Genomic DNA, 15,349 nt, shown 5'->3' with positions numbered 1-15,349 from the left:
AACGTAAAGGCTACCCTACGAAGCACTAAAGGTAAATAAAATGCATTATTTATATGTTTTTTCAATGTTGAAAGGTTTGTTTCTCAGGAGGGACGCAGGGCGCTCCATACTTCTGACGAGCACTGTAATAACGCTATTCTTGGCCGATGATACACTGAAGTGTCATTTGTTGGCCAACCAAATCTGGGCTGATGACGCACCAGTGCATCATTTCTTGGAGTGATTTTTCATGACTCAAATACATGGTACAACAATCTGGTGAACACAGGCAACACAGTTTCATTTCATTGGACACTCACCCCCAGCTCGGGAATGAAAAGTTACACAAGGCTGGCCCGGGAAAGTATTAACAATAGCCGGCTCAGATATAGGAAGCAATTGGTGGTACTATGCATTTTTTGGCGATGATGTGTATCACCTGGCTCGGACACAGGACTCAATTGGCGTGTAGGCAGACCCCACAACACACGCTACCAAATCACAATGCACTGCAGGAGTGGCCCACCAAATGCACCAAGCCAATTGTCACCCTCTCATCCTCTCCACTGGATGCCATATAGTAACGATCTATCGCTCACTCACTCGCTCATAATTATACCTGCATTATAATTACTTATATATTATCTATGGTATGTATAATTATATCATGTACAGGCAGCCCTCCATTCGCGGATTCAACTTACAAAGGTTTCAGATTCGCGAATTACCCCTCTGTGGAACCAAGATCCCATTCGTGGCTGCAAAGTGTTGCAGTACGAACGCTCGCGGGTCGTTTCACGCCAAACCAGGCCGGCATCAAACCATTGCATGGGAGGTTGTAAGGAGTTGGGGTAAATATGTAGTTGATGACTTGCCCAAACTCACGTGGATGTACGTGAGATGCGGGAGTCTGTGGAAGTCACCAGGTACATATTTACCCTAACATTGTACAGCCATACCTAGTCAAAGATTACTTGTTATTAAATCTTTTTTAAACAGTTGGTCTGTTACTATTTGTGATATTTTATGCTGCTTTCAGGTCCCAGATATGGCTTATTAGGTACTGTATGTGCACATTAATTTTGCTCACAAGGGGTGATTTGCGGTTGTAGAGGCATTTATGGAAGGGTGCACCAAACATTCGCGGAAATTCCACATTCGCAGGGGTCTGAGTCCCCTAACCCCTGCGAATGTGGAGGGCCACCTGTATTGCACTATATTTACTGTATCAATACTGTATTGTATTTTATGCTTGATTTTAATCTTCAACTCATGGGTAATATTGTAGGAAAGTGGTTGGGACAGACAGTCCAAACAGAGAGCTTAGGGTGGTGACATATTATCCAGCTCAACAGATAGCCCACTGGGGGTACCGGCACAATACTCAGCATTTTGCAATATCCAGTGGAGAGTTTGGCTGAATTATGCCTGATATCTGAGACACTACCGTACCTATATATAAGAGGACAATACTCTACTTTATGTTTACTGGATTTTCCAGCCCATGAGGGGACCACCCTGCCAGATCAGCAATTTTATTATGTACCATTCTCACCCTTCCTGAAAAATACTGAATTTGCCCTTGCTAATGTTGCTCAAAGACAACTGTATCAGTATAACCAACAAAAAAATCTTGTTTATTTAATACCAATCAGACCAACTGCATACAGCCTACTCAAATATACATACAGTACTAACTTAAACAAATTAAACCAACATAAAAGAATGTATCTAACCTACAAATTGCATTTTAAAAAGTGACAGTGAGGTAGAAGCAATCAGCTGGTGCAAAGAACTAATTTTAACGTTGGTACTGTAGCTGCAACAGCTTCATACAAGACATCATTCCCTTTACACAATCACTTAAATCACTGACCCATTAACTCTTTCATTCAGATTATATACTTTTCATCAGCAACACTGAAGGCATAGCAATTGTGACAGAGTTCATTTATGTGTACATATATCGCTGTTAACCTGATATCCCATACATGCCCAGATATGACTTGGACATAAAATTGGCATACAGTATACCATATTTCCCGCCGCATAATGCGCACTTTTTCGCCCAAAATTTTGCTTCAAAAATCACCCTGCACATTATACCATGAAGGTCATGGTTTAGGATAGGCCTACAGGTTGAAATGATTGGTAGCTAAAAAACTCTGTTAGCCAGAAAGGCAAAAATAACAAAGTCAGAAGGAAATCACTTGATGGCCTTACTAACTAAGATTCCAATAATGCAGACTTAGATGATGGTGCATTACCATTAATACATTACAGCATAAATAAACACTAAACCATGCATTCTGTGGATTAGACATCCACACACATGGAGTGACTGCACTACACTAAATGAATCAGCACAAAAAAAAAAAAAAAAAAACTCACTAGCAAACACAAGGCAGCAATGATAGATATGTATATTCATGTATTTTCACTAAAATAAATAATTTAATGCAAAATTCTTTTCCACTCACAATTTACTGGTGGACGTTGAATATAATTAGTAAATTAAATTGATTTTCTTACCAAATTTTGGCACCTGGTGGTTTAGTGGGTAATTACGGCGCTCCAATCGGATTGAGCCAGTGAAGATTTATATCCAAGGGGTGGTTGGCGTTTATTGCTCACGTAATGCCATTCAGGGATGAGTGAGACAGGTCACTCTCTTCTTAAATGTCAGGACCAACTTGCCTAGCCCCAGGCTTCTATGCTCCTCACAGGGCAACGTAAGATTGGAAAATGAATGAATGAATGAATGAATTCTTTAAATAGTAATCCCTTTAATATCTGGACGCCCAATAACTGGACTCCCCAGTGTCTGGACATTTTGCCCCCGGGCCTTCGGAACGCAAAAATGTCCAAAAAACGTAAAAAGGAAAGAAAGAAAAAAAAATCCGACATTTTTTTCAATTGTACTTTGAACTTGGCGTGCAGCACCAAACAGCTGTGTTTACGTGCAGCCCTTTGCTTCCTCCCCTCCCCAGTTACTGCTTAACTACCATCCCGACTAGATGCTCATCACAATGGATGCCACATGTGCTCGTTTTTGTGAATAAACAGTGAATAAACTGCAATACCTCACCACTAGACCACATGGGAATTTATAGTGTTGTGCAGTGTAAAGAAATTAGTATTCAGAGTGCAAAGGATTAAGTCATTCATTCATTCATTGTCAGATGCCATGTATCCCAAACGGGGTGGCCAAGGGCTTAGAGTTAATTGTTTTACAGGGAGGGGCACTAATCCTCCACCAACCCCACTTGACACATAGGGAGTGCAGAGTGCAAACTGGCGAGTTGCAACTGGCGTGGTGCAAGCAAGAACAGAATGTGCAGTGTTAAACAATTATAATTCACAGTGCAAATGATAAAGTGCAGCACAACACTGGATTACTGTACATGCTTCAAGAGCATTTTTGGCACTGCCAGAGCCTTAGAGGAGGCAGGTTAATTTTCGTAACGGCCATGGATCTGTTGTAGGTACCCTGTACACTGCTAAATATTTTCCATACTCACTTCTAATTCCTCATTCTCTGGTTCCTTTTCATTTATTTCATGCTTTCTGTCCCGTATTTGTGTGAATGGGGTCTTTATTAGGTGTTATGTGTGTCCGATAGGGAGTTATGTAGGTGGTTTTCTGAGTTAGGCTGGGTTAGGCTCCATAAGTACCTGTCCAGGGGGCATTTTCCCAGTATCCGGACAAATCCACTTTCCGGACATGCCTTTGGCTCTATTACAGCGGATATTGGAGGAATTACTGTACACCTTGTCAAATCATGGGTGCGCATTATACACAAATGTGCATTCTATGGTAGGAAATATGGTACACTGTAAGGGCAGTTCTGGGAAAATGTGATCTGATTTTGGTGCTGATCAATCAAAGGTAAAAGTCAGGGGTTAAGGTAAAAATCCAGGTAGGGCTGTACTATGCTCTCCTAGCACTTCTGAGCTAGCTTTATTCTTGCTGCCTTCTGATGAATTTATCTTAAGATAATTATCAAATTACAAAAGTTTGATACACTGAAGCCTCACTACTGTATTCTCTTTCACTACAAGGTCTCTCTCCAAAGCTGAACAGTAGCAAGAAAAAATTAATATGACTCTACACTGGGTGACAAGCCAAACGGTTTCCTGTACACCAGGAAACCATTTACTACACTGGGTGGTATCCACATAACCAAATTATGGTGCCTGGAGGTAAAGTGGGTAATTAAGGCGCTCCAATTGTATTAAGCCTGAGCAGGATTATATCCAAGGGATGGTTGAGGTTTATTGCTCACACAATGCCACTCACGGACGTGAGAAGCTGGTCACTCTCATCTTAAATGTCAGAACCAACTTGTCTTGCCACAGGCTGCTATGCTCCTCACTGGGCAACAAAGGATTAGATAATGATAAGAGTGATGATGATTATGACGAGAAAAATAAATAATGTTCTTTGGCTGAGGGAGATAAAGTGCTGTAATTCATTATTGCTTCAACCCAAGGACATGATCTGTTTTGTTCTTGCCGTACCCTGACAATTTTCTTCAGCTTCACATAAACTTTTCAAACTGGAAGGGTCATACACAGCTTTCATTAACTCCTCTTCCACCTTGGAGCTTTCATACTCTAAATAAAAGCATCACGTAATAGCAAGAGTAAACAGCAAAATGTCCCAAGAATGAACGGGTAGGTTTACCAACCAAGCTTCCAACACACTGCTTATCTACTTACCCAACCTAAATTACACATTAAACAGACTACTAAAACAAAATAAATTACAATATAACTACCACACAATTTAACTTACCTCCAATTCATCACCCAAAGACTGTAAAAAAAAGTAAAATACTAGAAATTCTGTTCTTAATACCATTCATTATCAAGGTCTTTATCTTCACGCAGCTAAAAATGAGATGCAAATTCCATTATTATCACTCGCTCTCAAGATCATGTACTGATTCTGCAAATCATGTACAGTCGTGGACATAAATAATCACCTATCCTCCGATACTCCTTGCCTCAAACTGGTTCCTTTATACACTGCAAGTCACAGCGGAGTAAGAGGAGCTGAGAAGGAGGGGCCAGAGAGGGAAGAGGAGGTGGGTGTGGGGACAAGTGATGGTGCTGGAATGGAGTGGGGGAAGGGAAGGTAGGTAGGACAGGGAGAATGAAATGCAGTGGTGATCACATTATTTGTCTATTTGCTTTCAAAAAGGGCATGATATAAAGGAGTTAATATTCAGCAGATGAAGCTGCATTACACCTTGTATAGCAGCGTCAGATAAACTTTAGACAGGTGGTGATATCAAAGACTGACTCGTGAGAAATATACTGACATGACAGATCAAACATTAGTGCAGAGCCGAATATTTGTGTTTATCCGTGTATATTGATTTCGGACGCTGAATGGAATCTGGATGGCTTTGACTTCCATAATGTTTCTGTAAGAGACATCCTCTACCCTTACATGTAATAAATTTTGAATCTACATATCTTATGCAACCTTATATCATGGCTGTGTCCACAGTAAACATGATCATCCTCTCATTATACACTCCAACTATAAAGTCACCATCATGTATACTATTTAATGGCATCTCTATATGAAAAGGCAATTGAAAGTCATTATAAATAAAAGGTAAGAAACTCTGATGCCTGTGCACATGGGTGGCTATAATTACAATATCTCTCATAATCTGTTGCTTGGGCATCATGCCGGTATGGGTTTGAATGGCCGTCCAACAACCCCCAAACCCTCTAATCACCTCAATATTATATTTCCCTCCGACAAAATACAGCTACTTACAAACTGGTGGACAGGGCAGGAGAGTGGTGTGCTGGAAACTTCTGACTCCTCACTAAAGCTTGATCTGTCACGTCACTATGTTTCTCTCACAAGCCAGTCCTTGATATCACCACCTATCTAAAATTTGTTATCTGATGCTGCTATACAAGGTGTAATGCAGAATTATCTATCAAATATTAACTCCTTTATGTCATGTCCTGAATGAAAGAAAATAGACAAATAATGTGACCACCACTTTGCCTTTCATTCTCCCTATTCTACCTACCTTCCCTCCCCTCCCTCATTCCACTCCAGCACCATCACTCGTCCCCACCCACCTCCCCTTCCTCTCTGGCCCCTCCCTCTCAATGCCTCTTACTCCAATGTGACTTGCCGTGCATAAAGGAGCCAGTCTGAGGCATGGGGTACTGGAGGATAGGTGATTATTTATGACCAAGACTGTACATATATATGTGTCATGCTTTAATGGTTTATCATTTGCAATGCATCTATCATGAAACTTACTGTTCTGAAGGCCGTTTTACCAGTGCACATCAAGGCAAGACGATGGCGTTTATGTCTGCTCAGCAAGTGCATTAGTTTCCTCCGAGTTAAAAAAATGATACCAAGAGACTGGTCCTTACAGCACTATATCCAACAAGTGTAATACTGCATGTTTAACATGAAAAAGACTCCTAACCCTTTTCACCTCAGTTTCTATCCTTCTGTCTGTGCCTTCATCTCTAGGTTCCAATTCTTGTCACTCAATAGCTGCTGTTAAAGATTGCAACCATTCTTCTCCTACAGTTATCAATAGCAGTGTTCCTCAGGGCTCTGTCCTATCATCAACTCTTTGCCTTCCATTTATCAATGACCTTCTAAGCTGTTCATCTAACCCTATCTACTTATACGCTGATGACTCCACCTTTCACCTTTCCATCTGCTTCTACCAGAGTCCATCACAGCAGGTACTTTAACAAACAAGGGATGAGACTATGGCAGACCTAAAATCTGACTTGCTCATATCTCTGATTATAATAAAAGCAACCTTGCTGTTTTTAATGTGTCAGAAACTCTGTTCCTACATCTTTTGACTGACCAAAATCTTCCACAAGAGTATCCTTTAATCTTTAATATCCAAATCAATCCTGAATCATCCCCGAATAATGACTGAGGTTTCATTCTCTTGGGATTTATCATGGAAAGATCATATTATATCTCTTACAAAATCTACTTCCCTGAGATTAGGTGTGCTAAGCCGACTCAGTGCCTCGTCAACCCCCACCTTGGTGTTCACTTCATACAGGAATTTTATTCGCCCATGTGTAGAGAACAACTTTCACGTGGGTAGGGCTCACCATATATAGCTCATCTCAACAAGGTGAAGTAAAAGGATTTTCACCTCATTAACTTTCCTCCTCTTACTAGCTCATCTCAACTGGGTGAAGTAAAATGATTTTCATCTCATTAACTTTCCTCCTCTTACTGGCTCCTTTCAACCTCTGTCTTTTCACCACACTGTTGCATCTTTATCTCTTTTCTATTGCTACTTCAATGGTCACAGCTCCTCTGAACTGTCTGCTTGCATCTCTCCACCACTATGGCAGGCACATAACACTCATCCAGCAGCAAACTCTCATCCATTTTCTCTCCACCTCCCTAAGGCATCTTTTTTTTTTTTCTTTCTTTTCAAGCAAGGAAGAAAGCGCCAAATGCCAGAAGCCCCCCCCCACACACACACACACAAAACGCCAAATTCTAGATTCGCATTTCGAGATGCCTGGCCACACCGCATTTGAAAGACTGGAGGTCACAGGCAGTGGGATATACAGACATGAAGATAGTTCCAGAGTTGACCTGTTGCATACATGAAGGACTGTGAGTAACAATTAACTTTTGCATTAGAAAGCTGGACAGAAAAGGGATGAGGGTTGTTGCTAGACGGGTGCTAGGCACCCACCGTAGCTGTGGAGGGATGCAAGGACAGTTAGAGAAGCAGTAACTATGGAAGTAGCAATAGAAGCAGATAAAGATACAACAGTGTGGTGAAGAGACAGAGGTTAAAGGAAGCCAGTAAGAGGAGAGTTAATGAGACAAAAAGCTTCTGACTCAATCTTGTTGAAAAGAGCTGTATGTGGGGAGCCTCCCCACACATGAGAGTTGTACTCTACACAGGGTCAAATAAAACCCATGTATAAAGTCAACAACTGTGCAAAGGTAAAAAAGTCATTAAACTGGCTAACCACACCAAAACTCTTGGATGCAAATTTTACAAGAGAGGTAATATGATCCAAGATAAATCCTGAGAGAATGAAATCCCAAATGTGTTCAAAGATGATACAGGATTGAGTTGGATATTGTTCAAAATTAGAGGATATTCTTGCAGATGATGTTGATGGGTTGAAAGATGTAAGAACTGAGTTTCTAATGCATTAAAAACAAGATTACTTCTACCCCAATCAGAGATATGAGACATGTCAGAAATTAGGTGTGCCATAGCCTCATCCCTTGTTTGTTGAAGCTATCGCTGAACTGGATGCCGCGAGAAGCATATGGAAAGGTGAAGGGTGGAATCTTCAATGAATGAGTGGATAGGGGTTGATGTATAGCTTGGAAGGTCACTCATGAACAGAAGGATGAGAGATGGTGATAGGACAGAGCCCTAAGGAACACCACTATTGATAGCTATAGAAGAACGGTGGCCATCTACAACACCAGCTTTAGAAGGACCAGAAAGGAAGCTTGAGATGAAGGCACAGACAGAAGAACAGAACCGTAAGAGGACAGATTGGAAATTAAAGATTTATGCCAGACTCGATCAAAAGCCTCTGAGATGTCAAGTGCAATGGCAAAGCTTTTGCCAAAGTCCAGAAAGGAAGATGACCAGGAGTCTGAATGGTAGGTGAGAAGACTGATGGTGGGGCATCCCTCTTGGAAGACATCCTGACGATCAGAAGGAAGGCTGTGATAGGAAAGAGGCTTTAAAAATTTTTTGTTAATAAAAGATTAAATACCTTTTAAAATACACGATGTTAATGCACTGGGAGACAGTTGAAAGGCTAGGAATGGCCACCCTTCTTTGGGAGAGGGTGCATGAGAGCAAACCTCCTGCAAAATGGAATGGTACAAATTGACAGACAAGGGCAAAAGAGTTCACCTAGGGAGGGTGTAAGCACAGAAGCACAGTTTTTGAGGACAACAAGAAGGAACTCATCAGGCCCATATGCCTCGTTAGTACTAAGGCCAGTGATGGCAGAAAATACATGGAGTGAAGAAATTTTAATGTCAGCCATAAGGAAGTCAGAGAGGGAATGTGATGGAATAACAGCACCGGAACTGTCTAAGGTCGGAATGAACTAGATTTTCTGGGAAGGGTTTTCCTTTTTCAGTAAAAGAAACTCATACTCCCAGTCTTCCATGTATACAACAGGTCAACTCTGGGACAGTCTTCCTCTGTCTGTATTTTCTTTTGCCTATAACCTCCAGTCTATTAAATGCTATGTGTCCAGGTATCTGAAAATGAATGGATCTTGATTTTTTTTTTTCCTCTGAGGAGAACAATCTTGCAGGTTAGAATTTCTTCTTTACATAATATATATATACATATATACATATATATATGTATATATATATATATATATATATATATACAGTAATCACTCTAATATCCGGATGCCCAATAACCGAACATCCCCACTAACCGAACCTTATCGTCCTGGGATCAAACATTCCCAAAATGGTCCGAAAATCCAAAAAAATTGGAAAAAAAACCGATTTTTTGCCGTCCGGAATTTGAACTTGCCGCGCGCGCCGCGTGAGAGCATTGTTTTGGTTCGTCATTCCTCCGACGTCCGATAGAGCGCCGCTGCATCCTCCCCACTTCCCGCCTGTCTCTCACCGCGACTGGACCTGCGCTCTTCGTAATGGCTGCCCACGTGCTCGCTTTTGTGGTGGTGCCGTACTTGCTGCAAGGCCTCCTGCTGCTCTCTGCCCTACTCTTAGTGTGTGTGATGATGGCCCCGCCTCCTGAGAAAAGGAAGAGAGTGGTGTTGACTCTGGAGAAGAAACGGGAGATATTGGAGAAGGTTGATGCGGGTTGGTCTTCCTCTCGCATTCTCCGCGAGTTCAACCTGGCCCGGTCGACTTTGTTTGATATCAAGCGTTCCCGAGACAAGCTCATGCAGTACACGGCTGACTTCTCGTCGAGAAGCAAACGCAACGTGGAGAGGAAGGTTATGTTTACTCCCAAGTATGCAGAGATCGACCGCTCCACGTTGATTTGGTATCGACAGCAACGTGCAGCTGGTGTGATGGTACGTGGAACGGAGCTGAAGGCTGCTGCTGAGAAGTTTGCAAGGCTTCACGACGCCCTAGACTTCAAGGCATCCGAGGGTTGGCTCTTCGCGTTCAAGTTGCGACATGGCCTTACTAACCGTAAAGCACATGGCGAAGCATTGGACGCTAACGAGGATGGAGTGGACGAGTTTCGGCACAAGGTGAAAGGCTTGATCGACAGGGAGGGCCTCACTCTCGGTCAAGTCTATAACGCTGACGAAACTGGCCTATTCTATCGCTCGGTGCCAACGAACACTCTCGCCGATGAGACGGAGAAGCGTGTACCTGGCCGCAAGCTTTCTAAGGAACGGATATCTGCTTTGTGTTGTGCCAATGCTAACGGCATGCACCGGCTTAAGCCCGTTATTGTTGGCCGTGCAAAGCAGCCTCGGTGCCTTCGTGGGGTGATGGATGTCCTTCCTGTCGTATGGTACCATTCTTTGAAAGCATGGTTCACAGCTGTGATTTTCAAAGACTGGTTTCACCATCACTTCGTCAAGGAGGTCATACATTACCAGACGAAGACACTGGGAATTCCTCGCGACCAGGTAAAGGCTCTCCTTCTCCTCGACAATGCACCTGCCCACCCGTGCGACAAGGACTTGGTTGCTGAGAATGGCCGTATTAGGTGCATGTTTCTGCCACCTAATACGACTGCTCTCATTCAACCAATGGACCAAGGAGTGATCGTGGCAACAAAGCGCCTGTACCGTCGGAAGTTCCTGGACGAGGTGATGGTGGTTCTCGAGGACGAGGACGAGCGCAGGGAAGGACGTGACACTCGAGGCAAGCGGACTTTGGAAAACCTTCGCCGCTACAACATCAAGTCTGCGCTGTACAACTGGGCTAGTGCATGGAAGGAAGTCCCTGTGAAAACTCTTGAAAATGGTTGGTCTCGTCTGCTTCTCGGAACAGATGTGGAGTACGATTTCCTAGGGTTTGACGTGGATGACTTCCATGCACGGCTACGTACGCACGGCGACGATGTTGATGTGGACGATGTTCGTGAGTGGTTGGACGACGACGAGGGCGATCCTGGGTATCAGACGTTGTCTGATATCGAGATCGCGTCTTCGGTTGCTGGTGTCAGTCCCGAACTTGAAGATTCCGACGACGAAGGCGATGATGATGCAGACTCCGCCCAGCAGGACACTACTCCAGCCATCCCCAAGCTGAGCGCACTCCGGGAACATCTAGAGTTCGTCCTAGACTACCTGGAACACCCGGACTGCGACAGGGAGATGGGGCCCTTGGGACTCGTGGAGGAAGTGCGTGCTTTCCGGCAGCGCATCATCAATCGCCAGAATCGTCGGTCCTTGCGTCAGTCAACGATTGACAGTTTTTTCAGGCCCGTGACCCCCGCTGTGCCAAGCCCTGGTTCCACTCCGTTGCCTCCCCAAGACAGGCCCTCATGCTCCGAGCCACAGCCCAGCACATCAGCTACAGTGGAGTCACCGCTCGACGTGAGTTTGCGGCTGTCTTCAGAGTCTTCTGTAGTCGGTACGCCATCACCACTACCCACCGATGCACCCCTTGGACGCCTGCCAGTGATACTCTCGGGCTCTGACAGTGAATAAACAGCAAGAACTTCTCCACTAGACCACACGGGAATTTTGAGTGTTGTGCAGTGAAAAACGGTGTGTTGTGTTAAGGTTTTCAAGTTGGGAGAAAAGACTAAGTAGAAAAGAAATTTAACGTAACTAACCTTCTTTGTTTTGGCTTTGGAAACTTAAAAAAACTTGGGAAAAGTTAATGTGCAACACTTAAATTTAATGGAACATTATTTGGACTAAAGTGAACACTGTGAAAAGAACGGACTTCTGTGTGTTAGTGACTAAGTTCAGTGCAAGACTTCAGGAAGAGTGTAGTGCAAGTGCTTCAGGAAATCGTTCTTACTGTCAGAGTCCGAGAGGAGGCGGTTATTCATCGAGGTGGCCAGGGACTTGCTGTAAGTAGCCAAAATGTTTCATGTTGTACTATTTTCCATACTATATTTACCAGAATGTTTCATATTGTATTTTTTCCCATACTATACTTACCAGAAAGTGTCATACTGTACTTCTTTCCATACTAAACTTACCTCATGCATGTGCAGTAGGAATGTGTTTTTCAGAGTTCGGTTAGGTTCGGTTAGGTTAGGTTCGGTTAGAGTCCATAAGTACCAGAATGTTTATTAATGTATGAACATACTTCTAAACCCACATTTTATGTGTCTATTGCATTTATTTCAGTCATTTATGTGCCTTATTGGTGTGATTTGGGTGTTAAATAGGTGCTATGCATGTCCGGAGGGAGTTGTATAGGTGTTTCTCTGTGTTAGGGTCCGTAAGTACAAGTCCATAAGCTGGGGCCCAATATCCGGACAAAACCAATATCCGAACCTACCGATGGCTCTATTGATCCGGATATTGGAGTGATTACTGTATATATATATATATATACAGTATCATCAGCAGCAGCAGCAGTCGTTTGAGTATCCACTGCAGGACCGGCTTATCCCTCCCGAATATATACTGTATATATATATATATATATATATACTGTATATATATATATATATATATATATATATATATATATATATATATATATACTGTATATATATATATATATATATATATATATATATATATATATTTATGCTATACTCCATTTCATCAAGTCTGGCACCATCAGTGATGTCCTCAACACCTGTAATGTTGATGTAAACCAATATAAAAAGGCAATACAAAATGGTATATCCAGAAGTGAGGACCTTTATCAGTGCTACAGGTGTTGAGGACATCACTGATGGTGCCAGACTCGGTGAAATGGAGTGTAGTAACCACGAAGGCTCGTTCCTACCTCACAACCAAGGCTTATCAAATTTCACAGAACCACAACTTAGTATTAAAATTTCAGTTAGTGTAAGTGGCCCAGTTCTAACATATGAAAACAAACTAGCTATAGTAGTATCAATGAATTAACAACAGCAATATTTGAATATTGGTAAATGTAATAAAATGTACACTACCTACTCTGAATACATACAAGCATCTGAACAATAAAGCTTAAAAGTTAGCTGATGTGTAACATATTAGGATGCAAGTGATTTTTGTGTAATTTCTTCTGTCTAAATACTTCCCTGTGGTATGTTATTGTGTTTTGTTCTGAAAATTTAGAAGTTATATTATGTTACTTCTGTAATCTGATTTGCATTAAGCTACCACCAATTTTTTTATCTACAGGATGTCTGTCTGTAAAGCAAAACCTGTTTTATTTGTTTTTCTCTCCATTTCTTTTCTCACTTATAAAGCCACCAATGTGCTTGCATATATCAGTCTTTGGTCACCTAATTGCAGCTCTCCACATTGCCTGATTCTCTCTATTCAGTCCCGTATCCTTAAAGGCATATTTTAAGATCTCATCCCAGGTCTTTTTCAGTCAGCCTCTTACAACTCCATCCTCAAGGTTCACATTTCTCACCCTCCATACCCTGCTGTCATCCTCCATCCCCTCCACATACCCACACCATCTCAATCTACCCCTTCTAATTACAATACTAATTAATACATTCATGTCCCATCCTTTCTCTGAGCTCTTCATTCATAATCCCAGACCTCTCATTCAAGGATGAACTTTACATCCATCTAATAATTCTCATCTCCATATGTTTCAGCTTATGAATATCCTCCTCCTTTACTGCCCAAGTCTCACAACTGTACAACATAACACTCCAAACACATGCTGCATACAAGAACCTGTAGCTTAAGGGGCAACAACTCCAATCATTCCTATTCCTTGCCACCCTACCTTCAGTGTGGAAGTAACATATTCCACAGCATCTACTGGAAGTCATCACACCAATGCTGAAAGGTATCACTTGGTAACCTGATATGCAATAAAATAAAGAACATCTCCCATCATGTGGTCTTCCAGTTATGCTACAAGTAACTGTACCGTACACCATTTAGTTTAATATTTCACATTCAACTATCTTCACAAAATTTACAGTTTTTGGTGAAATCTGTAATAATTATGAAATACTACTCTTCTTATTTGGTCAATATTAGATACAATACTGTATATGGTCAATGATCAATATATACAATCACACAGTTAATACAGTACTTACAAAACACCTACCATTATACTATACAGTATATGGAATTTTTTTTATACAATATATGCAAAAGCAGATCAAAGGCCAGTAGGCATATGCTTGCAATTTTTGAAATGCAGAAAACAGACTGTGCTCTAACTCAAATGCAAAAACTATTGTCTGTCCATTTTGTGCACTGGTAAAAAAGCATTAAAAGTTATTCAAGTTTCATCTATCTATCTATCAATTGCCAGACACCATAATCCCGGAAGGAGTGGCCATTTGACTCTGAGTTATTTGTTTTACAGGAAGGGGCACTAACCCTCCACCAACACACCTGTTGACAGGTAATGATCAAAATAAATAAATAAAAGTGCCATGGCAGGACTGCAACACCAGTTGTTCATCAAGAGAGTACTGTATATTATCCCTTGGACACGACTACACTATCAAACGATACAGCAGAATGTCAATTAAATGTATGTCAATTAAAAATTACAGTACTGATTTAAGATATGATCCCAAATCATGGACTCTACCAATTCTATTTCTTTTTCTCTCTCTCTATTTTAAATGAGACAAATCTGGCAACTCGTATTCCCCCCAAATGTTACAAGTGTTTCACACCACTCTCATCACGCCCACTGCTCTTCCTCCATGTATACTAATGAAACTGCAGTTATGTCTCTGAGGCAAAAGAAAATAACGTGATCTTCCATCCATTGTTGCCAGATGCTTTTGGGTACTTAAGAAAGTGCTTTTTAATTACGGATATCAAATTTTGAGCATAAAAAGAGATATGCAAATGTTAATTGTCTAGATAACTAACATTTAATTTTGGATTAATATGTAATAAAAAAAAAATCGTAGAAATTCAGCGAAATATAATTAAAATTCTTCACTCCCGTCAGCTGGAGTAGCATCAGCAGACACAGACAGCCTCCACAAAGAGGAAGGCACTGTGTGTGTGTGTGTGTGTGTGTGTGTGTGTGTGTGTGTGTGTGTGTGTGTGTGTGTGTGTGTACACGCATGCATGCATGGGCACGTGCAGATGTGTTTAGCTAGGTGATGATGTGGAAATGATTGTTACATGTCCCATAATTATAGCAGTGTTAATTTATGACCATTCATTTTCATGAAAAACATAACTGAAACATGGGAAAGAACATAGTGAGTGCT

General features: G+C 41.7%; 1 protein-coding gene across 4 annotated transcripts in view; it reads right to left on the bottom strand.

The window, feature by feature from the left end:
* The window catches only part of Serinc (serine incorporator TMS1), a 116,254-nt gene that overhangs the window by 63,264 nt on the left and 37,641 nt on the right, over window positions 1–15,349 (bottom strand). For 2 of the 4 annotated variants that reach the window (XM_080268153.1, XM_080268156.1), the window contains exon 7: window positions 4,777–4,797. The exons of the other annotated variants lie outside the window; for them this stretch is intronic. In XM_080268153.1, the coding sequence (XP_080124279.1) occupies window positions 4,777–4,797 (21 nt within the window). The remainder of the gene's footprint in view (window positions 1–4,776; window positions 4,798–15,349) is intronic. 4 annotated transcript variants of the gene reach the window in all.

Source organism: Coenobita brevimanus, chromosome 26 (genome assembly GCF_032717465.1).
Source record: "Coenobita brevimanus isolate Jiangsu-jjx chromosome 26, ASM3271746v2, whole genome shotgun sequence".
Lineage (NCBI taxonomy): Eukaryota > Metazoa > Arthropoda > Malacostraca > Decapoda > Coenobitidae > Coenobita > Coenobita brevimanus.
Note: the sequence above shows the minus strand (reverse complement) of the source record. Positions and strands in the feature narration are given on the sequence as shown.